At 56.7% G+C, this 17,888-nt stretch overlaps 2 protein-coding genes across 5 annotated transcripts in view; one reads left to right on the top strand and one right to left on the bottom strand.

Annotated features, from left to right (window-relative positions):
• PPP6R2 (protein phosphatase 6 regulatory subunit 2) overlaps window positions 1–8,793 on the top strand; it is a 60,575-nt gene extending 51,782 nt beyond the window's left edge. For 3 of the 4 annotated variants that reach the window (XM_045293166.1, XM_045293154.1, XM_045293157.1), the window contains 16 exons: window positions 807–936; window positions 1,190–1,342; window positions 3,002–3,205; window positions 3,903–3,967; window positions 5,036–5,151; window positions 5,299–5,384; window positions 5,510–5,590; window positions 5,661–5,758; window positions 6,074–6,137; window positions 6,336–6,457; window positions 6,627–6,790; window positions 6,953–7,112; window positions 7,189–7,277; window positions 7,454–7,616; window positions 7,957–8,139; window positions 8,215–8,793. In XM_045293166.1, coding sequence (XP_045149101.1) covers window positions 807–936; window positions 1,190–1,342; window positions 3,002–3,205; window positions 3,903–3,967; window positions 5,036–5,151; window positions 5,299–5,384; window positions 5,510–5,590; window positions 5,661–5,758; window positions 6,074–6,137; window positions 6,336–6,457; window positions 6,627–6,790; window positions 6,953–7,112; window positions 7,189–7,277; window positions 7,454–7,616; window positions 7,957–8,139; window positions 8,215–8,260 — 1,924 coding nt within the window. In that variant the 3' untranslated portion in view covers window positions 8,261–8,793. Of the gene's footprint in view, window positions 1–806; window positions 937–1,189; window positions 1,343–3,001; window positions 3,206–3,902; window positions 3,968–5,035; window positions 5,152–5,298; window positions 5,385–5,509; window positions 5,591–5,660; window positions 5,759–6,073; window positions 6,138–6,335; window positions 6,458–6,626; window positions 6,791–6,896; window positions 7,113–7,188; window positions 7,278–7,453; window positions 7,617–7,956; window positions 8,140–8,214 lie in introns of those variants that run through there. The other variant, XR_006680352.1, reaches the window with a different exon arrangement.
• Window positions 8,794–9,005: 212 nt separating this feature from the next.
• Window positions 9,006–17,888, bottom strand: part of SBF1 (SET binding factor 1) — a 24,854-nt gene continuing 15,971 nt past the window's right edge. The window contains exons 36-40 of the mRNA XM_045290633.1: window positions 10,573–10,680; window positions 10,273–10,484; window positions 10,082–10,169; window positions 9,868–9,999; window positions 9,006–9,787 (exon numbers count right to left, since the gene is read on the bottom strand). Of these exons, the coding sequence (XP_045146568.1) occupies window positions 9,689–9,787; window positions 9,868–9,999; window positions 10,082–10,169; window positions 10,273–10,484; window positions 10,573–10,680 (639 nt within the window). The 3' untranslated portion in view covers window positions 9,006–9,688. The remainder of the gene's footprint in view (window positions 9,788–9,867; window positions 10,000–10,081; window positions 10,170–10,272; window positions 10,485–10,572; window positions 10,681–17,888) is intronic.

The raw sequence follows: 17,888 nt of genomic DNA, 5'->3' as shown, positions 1-17,888 counted from the left end.
GTGGGGTGTGGACACAGGCCCACAGTGAGTGGGGGCGTGGGAGGGGGAGTGAACCAGCTGAGCTGCTGAAGGGACACATTTGGGGAAAAGATGGTCCTTGTTTGTGGATGAGTGCGTCGAAGCCATGGGAACAGCAGGGTTGTGGAAAGTACTGAGCTGGAACAGCGGGTAGCCAGCTGGCTCCTGGAGCTGGAGCTGCCAGGGCTGAGGTAGCTAGAGGGCAGCCAGGCAGAGGGGGACAGCAGCATGCAGGGCTCTGGGACAAAGAATGGCCAAGCAAGGAGGGGCTGTGGACAGGGTTGGGGCCACACCCCTGGCACCCCTCTGCCTCTACTCAGCCTCCTTGTTCGGAAGGGTCAAGAGTGAGTGGTGGGAAAGGGGCTGGGTCTGGGTGGTCAGGGTCCCCTCCCTAGGTGCCCACTTTGTAGTTTGTTACCTGGAAGCAGAGCTATGGTGGGGAGGGGGGTGGGGGAGGGAAGAGGTCCACCCCTGCCTCTTGTTGAGCACGCAGAGCTAGCTCTCTGCCTCATAAGGCAACAGAGCTGCCACCGTGCTGGTTCCGGAGGCGGCCCTGTGCCTCTGACTGCCTCCAGAAGAAGCCTGTACAGCAAATGCAGCTTGGAAATGCTTCAGGGTAGACTGACCGCTGCCAGCCCAGGGATGCTGAGCTGTGAGACTGCCCTCCCGGCTGCTCTTTCCTGCAATCTGCACTCGAAGGTGTGCAGAGCCCCAGGAGTTCCAGCCAAGGCTCCCTGTGGGCAGAGCCCGCCCTCCATCTGGGAGGTGACATGCCCCTGGGTCCACAGGACAGAGGGCGGCTTGCTGGATCCCGTCTCTCGGGGACTCGAGCAACCCCACAGCGTGAGCAGCAGTGTGCTGCGGGCCATCGAGCTGAGGCTGCCTGATTTCCACTGCCTGCTGCTCAGCCCGCCCAAGGTGAGCATGAGTGACGCCCCAGGCCCACCCTAGCCCAAGGGTCAGCACAGCTGAGAGACTCTGTCTCCCCTTGATGTCACTCAGGGTGCCCCCACTACCAGCCTGTCCTCAACCCATGGGAGGGAGTGGCCAGGGAGGCAGGGAGGGAGGGAGAGGAGAAGGAGGTTGGGTGTGAGGGGGCGGGGCATGCTCATGGGATCTGCAGCAGGAGGGCTTGTGCAGTGGGCTGCCGACAGTGGCTCCTGTGCTACAGAAAAGCGCCATCCTAACCACCGTCGGCCTGCTGGAGGAGCCACTGGGGAATGCACGGCTGCATGGTGCCCGCCTTGTGGCTGCCCTCTTGCACACGGGCGCACCCAGCGTCCACCAGGAGCTCTGTCGCCTCAACACCATGGACCTGCTGCTGGTGAGCGCTGTGCCCACAGCGGGGCTGGGTCCTCTCCAGGCCGCTGCAGGGAGGGTGGTGGCTGAGCAGCTTGGTCCAACTGTGGCAGACAGGTTCTGTGCCCGATCTCTGGGCTGCCACTGCTGCAGCTGTGTGCACGGGGCCGTTAGGCTGTGGGTGCAGAGCCTGCTGTATGTGTGCATGGGACTTGCAGTCCCCATCCTGGCAGTCTGTCCTGGTGAGACCCAGTTCACCATGTGAGCATAGGTGTACAGTAGTCTCCTTGCAGGTCAGGATCGCTGCTCAGAACTCTGCTGCCACTGCAGCTCTGAGTCTGGAAAGTTCCAGGAGGCAGACCCCCAAGGGAGACCTTCTGTCCAGCACGCAGGGGTGAGGGCTGCTATGATCGGGACCGTCGGTGGGGCCCGGGCAGCGGTACCCCCCACCTTCCTTCTGAGGAGCAGGAGTGTGGTCCTGGCTTCTGCAGGGCAGCTGACCTTGCTGACCACTCTTTTCTAGAAGGCTGTGGGAAGCAGGGTGCAGGCACAAGCTCTCCTGCTGGGCAGGGAGTGCAGACGTGTCTCTGTCCTTCATGCTTGGATCGAGGAGGAACACTGGGCTGTGAGCCATCCTGCTGGCTCTGAGGACATACTACCCTTGTGGGGATGCCGGGTTCATGGGCCAAGGAGGCTCACATCCTGCACCAGCCAGGATCACCAGAAATGACAGTGTCTGTGGGCTTGGGGTCCCTCAGCAGAACAGCATGCCCCAGGATCCTCCCTTGGGGCCCCCTGTCCCCAGACCCTTGGAGGTCTCTGAGTGCTGAGCCGGGAGGGGTGTGGGGGAATGCAGAGACTTATGGGAAGGAGAGCAGAGCGCTGACCAGCCAGGACCAGGCTTCTCCCTGTGGCCTGTGGGCAGGATGATGAAGCATCCTGTTGTGGAGCATAGAGCAAGGTCTGACTGGACAGGCGATGAGTGCACTGTGGAGGGCTGAGGCTCTGCATGCTGGTGGGGCAGCCACCCAGAGGGAACGGCCTCCTAACCCAGCCTGACACCAGCCCAGGAGCTGGCCCTCTAGTCCTATGCCACTTTGTGGGACAGACATCTGCCCTGACTCTGTGCCTCAGGTCCCCACACCCCTGCGACCCTGTGTCCCATATCCCTGCACCCCATGTCCCTATGCCCTTGCCACTCTGTGCCCCTGCACCCCTGCCACCCTGTGTCCCATGTCCCTGCACCCCTCCATCCCATGTCCCTGCCACCCTGCTCCCCATGTCCCTATACCCCTACCACCCTGTGCCCCATGTCCTTCCATCCCATGGCCCTGTACCCCTACACCCCATGGCCCTGCACCCCGCCACCCTGCACCATGTCCACACCCCTTCATCTCCACACCCTTAACGACTCAACACCCCTGCAACCATGCACCTCGTGTCCCCACACCCCTGACACTACACCCCATATCCCCACATCCCTGACACTGTACCCCGCATCCCCACACCCCTGACACTGTACCCTATATCCCTGCACCCCTGAAACCATGCACCTTGCATCTCCACACCTGCAACTCTGCACCTTGATCCTCACACCTTGTGCCCCTGCACCCCAGTCCTCACACCCCTGTGACCTTCTGTCCCCATACCCTGTGTTCCCATACCCCATGCCTCTGTCCCCCAGGACCTGTTCTTCAAGTACACCTGGAACAACTTCCTGCACTTCCAAGTGGAACTGTGCGTGGCAGCCATTCTGTCACACGCAGCCCCCGATGAGAGAGCTGCCGCTGGTGAGCCCGGGAGCAAAGCAGACCCAGCTCCCAGCAGTGGCAGCCCTGAAGACCCCCAGCCTGCTGCTGGCTGCCCCGAGGACACCCTGGTGACCCATGTGAGTGCAGCCCCCAGAAACAGCCCGGCCCCCAGCTGAGACTGGGGCCTGTGAGGATATAGGACAAGGACATGGGGTGTCTTCTGCAGCCACTGGTCCCACGGACATTCATTTGAGCCGATGCAGATCTCAAAGGTGGCACCAGGACTGGCCCGGGCAGACACTCACACACGTACATGCCACATAAACACATGCCACACACCTGCACATGCCACACATGTGCATGACACATACACATTCTCCACACACATACACATGCCACACACACACATCTGCATAGCCTGGTGAGAGCGGGCAGACACACACGTGCACATGCACACATACGCTTAGCCTGTGGGATGGGCCACAGCAGGGAGAGAGATGGTGCAGCCTTGTGAAAATGCCCCTAGAGGATCTGCCTTCCCTCACTGTGTCCCTGGAAGTGGGTCGGGAGAGTGGGAAGCCCAGGGCACTGCAGTACAGCTGGAGCCAGGACACACCAGGCCTCAGAAAGGAACTCTGGTTGCAATGGGCTGGATCAGGGTGTGAGTTGAGATCTACATTCAGGAAGGACATGGGCTGGCCAGGGTTGGGGGCACACCGGGCCCTGGGTAGCTGGCCAGCAGCCACTGCCTCAGTGGGCCATAGAACCCCAAGCTGGAAGCCTAGGCAGTGTCCCAGACCTTGACACCAGCCCTGATGCTGCCTATCCCCCCAGCTTTTCCAGAAGTGCTGCCTGGTCCAGAGGATCCTGGAGGCCTGGGAAGCCAACGACCACACACAGTGAGTGCCTCGGAGCAGGGCAGGGGCAGCCTCAGACGCGTGGTCCAAAGATGGGGCCCACCCTAGAAGCAGCTCCACCAGCTAACCAGGGAGATCGCCCCCGCCCCCTGCCGAGACAGGCAGGCAGGCTAGGGCTGGACAGTGACTGAGCCTGGGGAGTCGGCCGGCCTTCTGGAGGGACTCTCTAGGGCAGTGGTCCTCAACCCTCCTCATGCCGCCACCTTTTCATACAGTTCCTCATGTGGTGGTGACCAACCCCCAACCCTAACATTTTTGTTGCTATTTCATAACTGTCATTTTGCTACTGTTATGAATTGGGTGACCCCTGTGAAAGGGTCATTCAATCCCCAAAGGGGTCTCGACCCACAGGTTGAGAACTGCTGCTCTAGGGGATGGGGTATCAGCCTTGGAGGGGGAGTGGCGGGGTGTCAGCAGGGTGTAGGTTGGGCTTGAGGAAACATCAATCTCCAGTACCTTTCTGAGCTCAGATCTGTCTTGGGCCCCACAACCACCACTGTTTGTTCTGAACAGGAAGGGCCTCCCACTCCCTCACCCCTCTGCCCCGGCCTCTTAGCATCCTCACTGTGGTGGGCAGCGCTGCCCAGTCTTGAAAGCTTATGTCCACCTCCCATTGTGAGAGGCTTACTTGCCCCCGCACACCCCCATCTCCGTCCCCACTGGGGCTTAGGGAAGGGAAGGCCCCTGCTCTGCCTACTGAGCAAGTACGGAGGCCGAGGGCTGCCTTCCCCCTAGTCCTGGGTACACCTACCTGTCCTGTCACACCCACCAAGGCCTGCCCACTCTCCCCCATGACCCTGGGCCACCTGGTGGCCCTGCTGAGGAAAAGCTGCCCATTTTTTGGCCAGCCAGGACCACAGCTGGGCTCTGGTGGTGCTTGGAGTCCAGCCATCCTGGGTCAGCTGCAGGACTTGGGGTGGGGGGATGTGCCTGTCCCAGGTGCTCATAGATTGGGGTGAGGTCACTGGTCACCTGGTGCTGGGCCGAGGAAAGAGGGTTAGTGGAGACAGGGTGGCAGGGAGCTCGCTGACCAGGCTGTGTGGCTTTCAGGGCAGCAGGTGGCCTACGGCGTGGTAACATGGGCCACCTCACTCGCATCGCCAATGCGGTGGTGCAGAACCTGGAGCGCGGCCCTGTGCATGCCCATATCAGCGCCATCATCCGAGGTAAGTGCACCCTTGCCCACCCACCCACCTCCAGCCAGAGTGGAGCCAGGCCTTCCGTGGACCCTGCTGCATGGCCTAAGGGTCAGGGTGCCCTGAGCTCCCCTTCCCGGGCATGAAGTTGGTCTAAGCAGAGCAGTGTCCTTGCAGGGCTCCCTGAGGACTGTCAGGGTCGCTGGGAGAGTTTCGTGGAGGAGACCCTGACCGAAACCAACCGCAGGAACACAGCAGACCTGGTGAGCAGGCTGAAGGGGCAGCCCTCCTGTCAGGCCTGAGTGGCTGCCTGCAGACCCCCACCATTCCCACCCTGGCCCGGGTGGCTGCCTACAGGCCCCTGGCACTCCCTCCCCGACTGTTACAGGTGAGCGTGCACCACCTGCACTCCTCCAGTGAGGATGAAGACCTCGACGGCACCTTCCCCAACGAGCTATCCCTCCAGCAGGTGCGTGAGGGCCGCTGTGTCCGGGGGGCAACCCCCAGGGCAGGCTAGCCTGACAGGCCCCCATCCCCAGGCCTTCTCTGAGTACCAGATCCAGCAGATGACGGCCAGCTTTGTGGACCAGTTTGGCTTTAATGATGAAGAGTTTGCAGACCAGGATGACAACATCAAGTGCGTGGAGGACCCCTTCCCAGCACCAGGGGTCTCCTGGGGTACTGCCCCCTGTCCTGGGACCTCCACTGGGGGCCATCCTCCCACCCCCATGGCTGTATTTTCCCCACACCCACCCAGAGTCCCTTAGGAGGTGGTGTGGGTGGGGTTCCCGAGAGCCCTACAGGCCCCAGGCACCTTTGCCCAGCCCTGCAAGTCCCTTCACCTCTGGATGGAGCGCCCAACTTGAGCACCTCCTGGCAGAGGCCAGTCCAGAGTCCAAGCTGCAGGGCGCAGGGGCCAAGAGGACAGGTGGGACATTATGTGTCCCCACAGCGCTCCCTTCGACCGGGTTGCCGAGATCAGCTTCAGCACGGAGGCCGACGACACCAGTGACAGTGTGAGTGGGGCCTGGGGTCACACAGCAGGGGCTGTTGGGCTGCCCCTTGGTTCTAGCCCTGACTTTGAGGGAGGCTCTCTGCGCCTGGGAACTGTTGAGGCTTCCAGCCAGCACCCCACCCACCCCCGGGCCCCAGCCAGGTGGGCACCCGTCCTTCCCAGGCCACCCCAGCTCTCGAGTCACTTGGTGCCCCTGTAGCCCCCCGTGGCACTGTTTGAAGCCTGCTGCAGTGACCACATCCAGCCCTTTGATGACGATGAGGAGGACATCTGGGAGGACGGCGAGCTGAGTCGGTCAGCCCGAGTGACAGCCAGAGCCAGGTGCGCCCACTCGCCTGCCTGCCCATTTGCCCTCACCTGCACCAGGAGGCAGGGCAAGACCAGACCATCCCTGACCTTTAGCCTGCCACTGCCCACCTCCGCCCAGGCCACCCTAGGGAAGGGATGCTGAGGTTGGACACTGTCAGCCTCTGAACACCTGGGCCCTTAGGTTCGGAGCTCCCAGCGTCACAGAGAGGGGTGGTCACAGCAGGAGGAGCCAGGACATGGACTCATCCCTGGGTGACAGCCCTCCCACCAGGGACAGCCAGAGCCCCAACCTGATGCCAGCTGCCATGCAGAAACAAGTCCCTGCCCAGGAGGGCGATGTAGAAGGTGGGTGCAGGCGGGGGGTGCGAGCAGGCAGTGCTGGGGTAGAGCCACTTCAGTTTCACATCCTGAGGGCAGTTACACTCACCCTGCCCATGTCCATTTGCTCTAGTCACTCAGCCGCCTGCAGCTCCAGGCCCCAGGCTGCCCCTCGTGTTCTTCCTGCAGGACCTGGCTGGGAGACCTTTGTTGAGCCTGAGCACGCAGCACCGCAGGCACCAGGGGCTGCTCTGGATGCTGGGCCCATTGTATGGGCTGGCAGCTCGCCCGCCGCCCCAGCCACCGAGAAGGGTTGGGCCACCTTCACCGACTTCCAGCCCTTCTGCTGGTAACAGGGCCGCCCCCAGGTGGGGAGGGGGCGGGGGGAGGCTTGAAGCTCAGCTCATGCTCACCCCTGACCCCAGCTCTGAGTCGGGCCCCCGGTGCAGCTCCCCTGTGGACACAGATGGCAGCGACATCCAGGGTGGCCCAGACCAGGGCCCAGAGCAAACGGGTGAGTCCCAGCTGTCGGTGGGTGGCTGGATGCTGTTGGGAGGGGCCCTGCAGCTGGCGCCCCAAATCCAGTGGGTGCGGCGCTCACATGCACGCACACGTGACAGAAGCATGTCTGCCCAGCTATCTGCGCCACTCCTGTGCTCTAGAAACGGTCTCTGTGCCTCTGTATTGCAGCCGGCCCAGCCCCCCCAAGCGCCTGGAGTACATGTGTCCCTAAGAAGGTGCCCCCGGCAGGCTCCAGTGGCAGGTCCTCGGAGAGAGAGGGCAGTGAGCTGAAGACAGCTGGCTTGGGCTTCAGCCAGGAGACTCCTCTACAAGCTGCAGAGGCCAGCCCAAGGTGAGGCGGGGGTAGGGGAGCAAAAGGGCCTGTGTGCTGGCACCGTCCTAGGCTGGGGGCTGGAAAACAGGGCCTTGGGGTCATGGTCTCTGAAGGGCATCTGGGCTGAGGGCCCATTTCTTGGGGTGTGAGCATCTGCTCCCAGTAGGGGGAAGGGACGACCTGGATGCCCTGTCCCGTGTGGGGTGTTGGGACCCCAGGTGCACAAAAGCAGGAGGCCCAGCCATCTTAGAACATGGAGGGTAGGGCCAGCCCACACCCTAGACAGTCTCATGAAGACAGAGGGCAGACCACGTGTCTGGTGGGCGCAGCCAGCAACAGGGGCCTGGTCTGCACCCAGGGCTGACCCCTCATCCCAGGGCCTTGGGACTGCCACCCTGCCTGAGATGACACCCCCCACAACGGAGCCCACCCCCACAGCCCTGAGCAAGGCTGGGCACAGTGCACCCCCACTGGTCACCTCGACGGCAGTGGCTGTTGTGGCTCCCCCAGGGCCCATCGTGGTGGCCACCATAAGGGACAGGTGAGCAAGTGGGCATGGGGTGGGGGGCACTTAACAGCTGGGCTCAGAGACCCCAGCCCTGCCCTTCCACCCCAGGAAGACAGAGCCACCACCAGGAGCCACCTCAAACGGCCCTGTGTGATTCTGCTGCCACCAGGCCCGGCGCAGCCATCAAGAAAACCACTGGGTGATGCAACTTATCTTTAATTTAATTTAATTTAATTTTGAAATAAATGCTGCATTGGTCGAGCTGGCAGTGGGAACCGTCGAACGCCCGGCTCGAGGCTCTCTGCTACGGCCCAGCTGTGTGACCACGGGGCCCAAGGCAGACCAGCCGTCCACCCGCCAGCACAGCAATAACCTTAGCCCACCGCCGGGCTCTGCTCCAGCCTGGGCTCCGAGAGCGAGGGCCACCACCTGGGGTTCCTTTTCCACAGTTTTTCACGAATGCAGGAAGAGCCTCATTTTTGCACTTTGTCATCGCCATAGGTGACTAGCCTCCTCCCTCAGGGACCCACCTTGTGGGGAGGGGGAGACCCCCGAATGCACCTGGGCATGGGGCGTGAACCCGGGCTGCGGGATTCGACTGCCTTAAACCCACCCTCGCAGCCCGGCCACGAGGTCCAGGCCCGCCCACCGGTGTGAACCTGACTCCAATAAACAGCTGTGTCGTTCGCTCTGTGCCAGCACCTTTGCGCCACCTTCCCCCAGGGTTGGTGGGGGGCAGGAGCTACGCTGTGCTCCTCAGTCCTCCCCTCCCTGCCTCCTGGCCCTGAGGAAGCTGGGCTGAGGTGAAATGACACCCCCCACCATTCCCCCTCCCCAGCACATGGTCCTGAAGCCACTTCGGGCCCCTCCTCTCGTCACCCCTGCCGTGGTCAACAAGGGTCCCAACACCAAAGGCCAAGGACCCAGTGGAGCTGGTGTGCCGGGCACTCTGTACTGTACTAGGTGTGGGGCTCACACAGGAAGAGGGCCTCTGACCCTGCATCCTGGACCTATCAAGCCAGCATTCCCTCCCCTGTGTGAGCATGTACCCCAGACCCCCACTGGAACCCTTGGATGTTTGGGCCCTAAACCCCCCCACCCCCGCCCCATTGGCATCTGTCCCAGAGCCAGGTCCTTGCCCAAGGGTGGCCTTCCAGGTAGAGGACAGGCTGGTCCAAGCCTTGAGCTTCAAGCCCTGCACCCTCTTCTCCCCCTGGTCAGGCTGCTCCCCGAAGCCTGACTGCCGAGGGCACACATTCCTGGGCTCCCGACACCCAGGTGGGGAGCACACAGGTGGGCAGGTGTGACCACATGGTCCGTTCTCTTTATAGACTCTGATTCTGGGGACAGATGGTGTGGCCGGCCAGGGCCAGCGAGGGACTATTTACATACCCCAAGGGGCTGTACCATGGCTGCCCGCTGCCAGGCCTGCCAATAAGTTAAGTCCATCAGGCTGGGAGCGGGACACTGTACAAGCTCAGTGCTGGGGGGCCGGGGCCTCAATACTGTCAGGGCCAAGGGGGCAAGGGGGGGCTGTAAACATGGCCGGGCCTGTGACACTGGAAGCAGGGTAGGAGTGGGGTCAGGCATCCGACAGGCAGCTCTGGATACGGTCCACCCACTGCTGGGCTGAGGGCACATCCTGGGCACAGAAGTTGTAAACTCGGCGTGTGGTCTTCACCTGGGGCAGGGGAGGCAGGCATGACTCTACAGCCCCGCAGAGCCCCGTCCCACCAAAGCCCAAGAGCCCGCCAGGCTTACATCAAAGAAGGCCTTCTCATCCACGTTCTTGGGGGCACCCATGGTGGGCGTGCCAGGAAAAACAGACTCCACCTCGGCTAAGTCGATGATGCCCTTGCAGTCCGTGTCCACCCGGTGGTCGTAGTACCGCAGCTGCCATGGGTGGGGTGGTTCAGTCCCACCCCGCCCCACTGCCCCACCCTCCCCCACTTGTAGGCCACACCCACTCACTCACCTGGTGCTTGGTCTTGTCCAGCACAACCCAGCGCGCCTTCCAGGGCTTCATGAAGGCCCCCTTCTTGTAGAGGGTGCCCTCATATGACCTGCATGAGGCCAGCAGCTAGCAGCACCCCACAAGGCCCCAAGATGCCACGGCCGACCCCAGCTTGTGCCCCCACCCCCCGCCATGCATGGGAGTTGGCGCACCTGTTCTCGCTCTCAGCCGTCTGGAACTGGCTATAGAGGGTGCTGGTGCTACGGCGGGCTGCCTGGCGTGAGCCGGAAGCCGTGGAGCTGCTGCTCTGGTCGCTGTCCAGGCTCAGGCTCAGTGTGGAGCCCACGGGCCCCTCCTGCAGGTAGACGCCCAGCGAGCGGCGGTGCTGGGGCACGCTGGACACCAGCAGGGAGCCAGGAGGGCCCTGAGGAGGGCGGAGCTCAGTGTCAGGGCCAAGGGCCTCAGCTGACGGCAGCCCTGCCCACCTTCTCCCTAGCTTGCCCTCTACTCACACGCCCGTCTGGCCGTCCTTCCAGGCGCTGGGCAGCCTTTACCCGGTCCCAAGTGTCCTTCCAACGCTCAGGGGGTCGGCCTAGCTCCGTCTCCAGGCGCTGCAGCTCCTGGGACACAGAGGACAGGCTAGCCTAGGCCAGGGCTGAACCCTGGCTCAGCAAAGGGCAGAGAGCCAGGGAATGAGGCAGAGATCAGCCAGAAAAGGGGGTGTTCCAGCAGCTAGCACATGCGCCCTTGGACTTGGCTGGGTACCCCACCCCCAGAACAACAGGGGGGTCACAGGGACCCCCATCTGGTGGGAATGAACGCAACTCAGTGCAGGATGCAGCCAGCAGCTCTTGGGCATTATGGCCTCTACCCAACTCCACTCCAGGATGGACGCTCCCCGGCTCCCCTTCTTCCTGGAAGGAACACCAGTGTGTGGGAGGCCACCCTGCCTGGACTCGGAGGCTGAGCAGTGACCTCCAGCCTAAATCATCAGCCAGCAGATCCTTGGTCCTTCCCCATCTGGAAAGGGCAGGCAAAGCCATTTGGGGCCAACTCTACTCTGAAACCGAGGAGAAGCGTGTAGCCTCAGTTTGCGGAGCTCCACCTGGCCAAGCACAGCAAGGGGTCTGGCTGAGCTGTGGGGGTGCCGATGCCAGCAGAATAATAGAAACACTCCAAAAATCTCTTGAGAGGCTTTCTCAAACTTTGGTCAAAGCAGGCTGCCTGTGTGCGTGGAGAAACCACCCGCACAAGGCCTTGTCGACAATGGTTGCCGAGCAGCTGTGAGCAGAATAGCAGTGCAAGGGATACCCTGTGGAAGACAAGGTAACAATGCTCACATCCAGAGCGCAGAGGCCTTGGGGAAACCTCCACAAAATACTGCGGAACCCCAAAGGCTCTGCCTCCTCTCTCGGGCTACAACAACCAAGCTTAAAAACAGGCCTTAAGCTCAGCCTTAGAGCGAAATGAAACGCTGATAACAGAGCACAAAAACTAACTGCTGGGCCAAATCCAGCCACAGTGACCGTACAGGCCAGAGCAGAACTGCCCTGTGGGTTTTCCCCAGACTGGAACTCGATGGGAGTAGAGAGCTTAGTTTTCCTCCCACAGAGTGGCTGCTGGTTTCAGACTGCTGGCCTCGTGGTTAGCAGTCCAACACAACCATTATGCCACCAGGCCATAAGGTACCTCGAAAACACACTGCACTAAGCTGGTCGCTGAAAATGTGATCCCACTGACGTAAGCAAAGAAAACCAAGGTGATTAGTGGGTATCAGGGGGAGGGGAGGGCGGAGGGGACGGAGAGGATTTGCAAAGGAGATACTGCGTTGATGAGTAAAGTTACGTAACATGAAGACTACAATTCATGTAACTGGACTATACGTGTAAAAATGGTTGAGTTGGTGAATATTTTGGCATATACATACGTGTGTGTACAACTCATTAAAAGTACATCCAAACCCAGGTTGTGAAAAGACTGTCAATCCACCAGTTCATTTAACTGTCTGCAAGGAAGAAAACCCCCAACTCTTTAAAGGAAGACAACAAAAACCTCCATTTTCAACAGTGTACAACAGACAACATCAGGACAAGCATAGGAACAGTGGACGTCGTCAAGGATGTCATTTTGCTTGGCTCCACAATCTGCTGCTGGAAGTAGCAGTCAAAAAGCCGAGGAACACTGCCTTGGGTAATTTGCCACACGCAGCTTCTGTACAGTGTTGATGAGAAAGGAGGCCACTTTGAAGACGAAGGTAAGTCAGTCACCTCATATGCGTGTGAAAGGGGGACACTGAATAAAGGACTGGAGAAGAACCCATGCATTTGAATTATGGTGTTGGCAAAAAATAACGGAACGTACCATAGACTGCCAAAGAAGTACAGCCAGAATGCTCCTTAGAGGCAAGGCTAGCAAGACTTTGTCTCACATTGGGTACAGTGTCAGGTGGGCTCAGTCCTGGGAAAAGGACATCATGCTCCGAAAAGTGAAGGTCAGAGACAAAGGCGGCCCTCAACAAGATGGGCGACGCAGGCTGCAGTAACAGGCTCAGACACCCTAACAATTGTGAGGTGCCACAAGACTAGGCTTGTTTTGTCCCTAGTGTCACCATGAGATAAAACTGACTCACTGGCACCTAACATTATTGTGCAAGAAAAACAGCAGGACAAAAGGGGCCAGATAAAGAACTTGAAGGGGAAAAAAAACACACCCAGAAAAGACGATTTGGAATTAGCATTTGAAAAATTCACAAAAGTTAATTTTAATACCATGGCTTGGGTCAAGCGCACCTTAGTCCTCGAAGTAACACCCTTGCTTTTTCAATACTCTGAAGAGGTCTTGTGCAATAGATTGACCTACTGTAACTGCATGGTTCCAAACTGTAAAAGGTGCACAACAAAGTTGTATTCTTTCACTTAGCTACCTTATTTGCATGTTAAACCAAGAGAGAAACTGGACGAAAGGAAGAAGGGGGCAGCATCAGGACTGGAGTAACTTAAAAAAAGCAAGACTAAACCTCACTGCCATTGAGTTGATGCCAAGTCAAAGGCACCCCAGAGGACAGGGTAGAACTGCCCCTGTGGGTTTCTGAGACTAACTCTTCACAGGAGTAGAAAGCCTCATCTTTCTCTTGCAGTTTTGAACTGCTGACCTTGGCTCCTTGACATCGACACTGTCCTATAATTAGAACGTTCTGTTGAGTCGGTCACCTACCTTTGGTAACTGGGTGAATGGGTACAAAGGTGGGTCTCTTCCAGTCAATTGGTCAACTACCTGTCTTCCAGATTTCCTGGCGCAGACAAGTGAGTGTTTTCAGCTCTTCAACAGCACAGGGAAACATTTCCCTTGGTCGCCCTTCCATCGGTGCCGGGAGCCCTGTGTTTGGGCTACTGCTCTCAGTGCAGCTCGGACGTCTTCCTCCTGCATTAGTTCTTGCTCGTTACCTCCTGAAACGGTAGAGTCTAGTAGTTCTTTTCATCACAGGGTAGTCTTTCCATCTCTTGAGGCTTCCTGCATCGTTTAACTTTACAGAATCTTTCAAAATTGCAACTGGAGGCTTGACTTTTTCCCTTGAGTCCTTTCCGTTTCAGATAGAGTAAGCTTGTTCTTCCCTTTAGGTCCTTGCACGTTTCATGAGGGTATTTGGCTTTGTCTTCTTGAGCTGCCCTTTGAAATTTTCTATTCAGCTCTTTGACTTCATCCTTCCTTCCATGTGCCTTAGCTACTCTATGATTAAGAGCAAGTTTCAGAGTTTTTTCCACTTAGATCTTTTGTTTTTTGAATGTTCTTTTGCTTTCTTCATGGATGATGAAGTGTCTCCCCACAGCACATCGGGTCTTCTGTCATTAGTATTTAACACGTCACACCTCTTCTCGAGGTGCTCTCGAAATTCAGGTGGGAGAGAGTCGGGGCATAGTCCAGCTCCTGTGGGCTCGTTCTCACCTTCTTCAGCTTCCACCGGCACTTACACACGAGCGGCTGGCGGGCTGCCCCACGGCTCGTCGCTGGCCCGGGCTCAGCTGCTGAGAGTGAGCAGCTCCATCATCTCCTCCCCCGGATGGAGTCCATTATTCCATGTGGAGACGCCTGTGTGTGTGTAGGCGCCTTTTGTGTTGTTGGGGAAAGGTACTTGCTGTCACAAGTTGTTGGTTTTGCAAAAATTCTATCATGCGATCTCCAGCTTTGTTTCTATCGCCAAGTCTGTATTTTCCAACTTTTGCATTCCGAAAGCCAATGATTGCATTCCTGATTGCATGTTTGATCAATTTCCAACTAAAGCCGTTGGTAAATTCTTTAATTTCTTCATCACTAGCTTTAGTGGTTGGTGCATACATTTTAATAATAGTTGTCTGTACTGCATTTCCTTGAAGGCGGATAGGAACAATGCTCTTACAGCATTGCACTTCATGACTGATTTCCCAGTGTCCTTTTGGATACTGCATGTCATGCCATTCCTCCTGATTCTGTTCTTCACTCCCAGCATCCTAAATCATGATCTTCTGATTCAAAATGGCCAATACTTGTTCATTTCAGTCCACTCATGTGTAGGGTACCGATCTTTATGCGGTCCACTTCATTTTGAACACTTCTTCCAATTTTCCTAGATTCCTGCGTCTGATCAATAGCAGACTTTTGCAGCGGTTTCTCTTTACCCCATCAGGAAACGAAGATCCCAAAGGCTACACTCACACAAGTTTTACTCGACTCACCTCTCATGGTTGATTCCATTCTGAGACATCAGCTCCTCCTCAGTCACATGTTGATGCCCGCATGCCCAAGGGGCCCAGCTTCTGGCACTGTCTCCGACAATATCCTACTTCCATTCTTTTGGCTTTCAGTATCTGACAATGCTTCAGAGCTATGCATAACATTTTCAAGGGCTCCTACCTCTGGAGTGGGAAGCTGGGTCCTTCTGGAAGCTCCACTGAAACGTGTTCACTTCGAGGGGCCCTGCCGGTATTTGAAATACCTGTGACAGAGCTTCCAGCATCACCCGAGTCACCACGGTACCACCAACTAACAGCTGAACAAGGGAGTACAACAGGGTTTAAAATCAGGAAAGTGCACAGCAGGCTTGTGTCCTCTCATCATACTGATTCAGTCAGTATGCTGGGCCAATCAACAGAGACTCTGGCTTACATGAAGAAAAATGTGGCATGAGGATCGGAGGAAGGCTTGAGAACAAGCTAAGATATGCAGGAGATAAAACTGTGCTTACTAAAAGCGAGGAGGACTTGAAGCACTTGCTGAAGATCAAGGATTGCGGGCTCCAGTATGGGTTACAACTCAATGTAAGGAAGACCCAAGCCCTCACCACTGGACCAATAGGGAACATCACGATACACGGTGCAAAGGCTGAATTTATCGAAGATTTTGTCTTGCTGGGATCCACAGTCACTGATCATGGAAGCAGCAGTCAAGAGAGCAAAAAAGTTGCACTGTGTAAATCTGCACAAGACTTCTTTACTGTATTGAAAAGCAAGGGTGTTACTCTGACGACCAAAGTGTGCCTGTCCCAAGCCATGGTGTTCTCCACTGCCTCACATGCATGTGAAAGGTGGACATGGGATACAGAAGGCTGGAGAAGGGATGCCTCTGAATGGTGGGGCTGGAGAAGAACACGGAAAGGGCCACAGACGCTGAAAGGCCTAACAAGTCTGTTTTGGAAACTGTGCTCCGAGCGCCTTAAAGGCCAGGACGGCGAGGCTTCGTCTCGCAGACTTTGGGCATGTTGTCAAGAGAGACCAGTCCCTGGAGAAGGACATCAGGCTTGGTAAAACAGAGGGGCATCGAAAAAGAGGATGGCCCTCCAGGAGATGGACGGACACCATGGATGCAACAGTGGGCTCAGGCACAGGACAGTTGTGAAGATGGCGCAGGACCGGGTAGGGTTCCATTCTGTGTGTGTAGGCTCGCTCTGTGGGTCAGAATCGACCCAGCAGGACCTAACTAGAGGTCCCTTGGGTTTCAGTGTGCGCGCTAATAAGTCTGACCTAACAGGGCCGTAAACTGGCGGGACAGCGGGATCTCCACATGTACCTTACAAAACAGGTAGGAAATTAACTCAAAATGATCAAAGACCTAAATGTAAGAACTATAACATAAAGCTCTAAAACAAACCAGGACCAATGCTTTGACACCTATTTCTTGAAAATGGATAAAACACCAACAAAATACAAAATAGAGACTGAGCTTCACCCAAAGCTACACTTTTGTGCCTCAAAAGACTATCAACAAAATGAAGGGCACCCTACTGAACAGGAAGAGGTGGTTTGGCACCCTGTATCTGCGAAAGGTTCTGGATGCATAGAGCATGAAGAATACCTCCCACTCAACAACAGAATGAACCTAAGTAAAAACTGGACACAGCGCTTAGAAGACATAAGAGTGGCCAGTGAGTACAGCATCGTTCGTCATGACAGAAATGCAAATCAAAAGTACCAAAAAACCCCAAACCGAAAGCACATACCCTACCACCACTGCAGGCCCACTGGGACCACGATCATGAGAAGGGAGAGGGAGCCTTGACGAGGATGTGCAGAAGTCGGAAAGCCACGCCTCCTGATGCGCATGTACAGTGTACAGTGGTTGTGGAAAGCATTGGTGGGTCCTTGAGAAATTAAACACAATTGTCTGATGAAGCAGCAGTTCCACTCGCAGGTACAAGGGGCTCAGACAGCTACTGTACACCACTGGTGGTCACAGCAGGGTTCAGAGTCGCCCAGGGGTGGAAATGACCCAAGTGTCCGCCAGCAGAAGAATCCAAAAGTGGTCTGTGCACACACTGGGAGTCCCACTCTCCCAGTAAAGAGCACTGAAGTCCTGCTCCCTGCTTCCACATGATGGGCCTTAAGAATACTACGCTAAGTTGAGAACAACAGACACAAAATGAGAAGTAGCCAAGGATTCCGCTTTTATGAGGCATCAAAAAGGCAAATCCTGAGACAGGAGGTTGGCAGTGACCTGCGGTGTGGGAAGGAAGGGGGGAATAGGACAGCTGGGCCGGCTCCTTCAGAACGTTGTGTGGCTCTGAAGGAACATTGCAAATGAAAGCATCGTTTCATTTCAAGGATGTTATTCAGATCATAGTGATTTCATTTGTAAAAATGTCATCAATGGCTCTGGAATCATTTTTTAATTGTTCTGAGGGACAGGATTGGCTCTTCCATCTCAAAGGTTCGCTGAAGCCTGAGGTGTGAATTTCCTGCCTGGCATGATGAACCAGTGGGAGCACATAATGCGGGTAAACTGCGCCCTCACAAACGGACACACTGATGACTCATGTTACTATGGCTTAACACAATCATGGAGCTATCCCAGAACTGACTATGAAAATCACCCATGTATGCTATGCCAGGCTTAAAATGCATACGAGCACCCCATCAAGAAGAAAGATCTGGGAAGTGGACTTGCACTGCTGGGTGATTCTTGCAATATCAAGTCGACCCTGACTTTACACCTGGGGAGGCACAGCACAAAGTCAAATCAAGTCCACAAAACAGAATGTCTTCAGAATGCCAGGATTACTTTTTAAAAAGAAGAAAGAAAAAGCACACAAAACGAATGCCCAATATATAGAGGTCTAAATAAAGGCATGTACCTGTGTAAATATATTTATATGAGGATGGGGAAATAGATCTATGTGCATATATTCACAGGTTTAGTATTAAGGTAGCCGATGGACATTGGGCCTCCACCCAAGTACTCCCTCAATGCAAGAATACTTTGTTCTGGGAACCGATTACATGGAACTGTGTGTGACCTCCTCCCTGGGGGACAGACAACCGAAAAGTGGATGAAGGGAGACGTCGGACAGGGCAAGATATGA

The sequence above is a fragment of the Echinops telfairi genome, unplaced genomic scaffold (genome assembly GCF_000313985.2).
Source record: "Echinops telfairi isolate 266 unplaced genomic scaffold, ASM31398v2 ScPeMD7_2;HRSCAF=8, whole genome shotgun sequence".
NCBI classification, from domain to species: Eukaryota; Metazoa; Chordata; class Mammalia; order Afrosoricida; family Tenrecidae; genus Echinops; species Echinops telfairi.
Note: the sequence above shows the minus strand (reverse complement) of the source record. Positions and strands in the feature narration are given on the sequence as shown.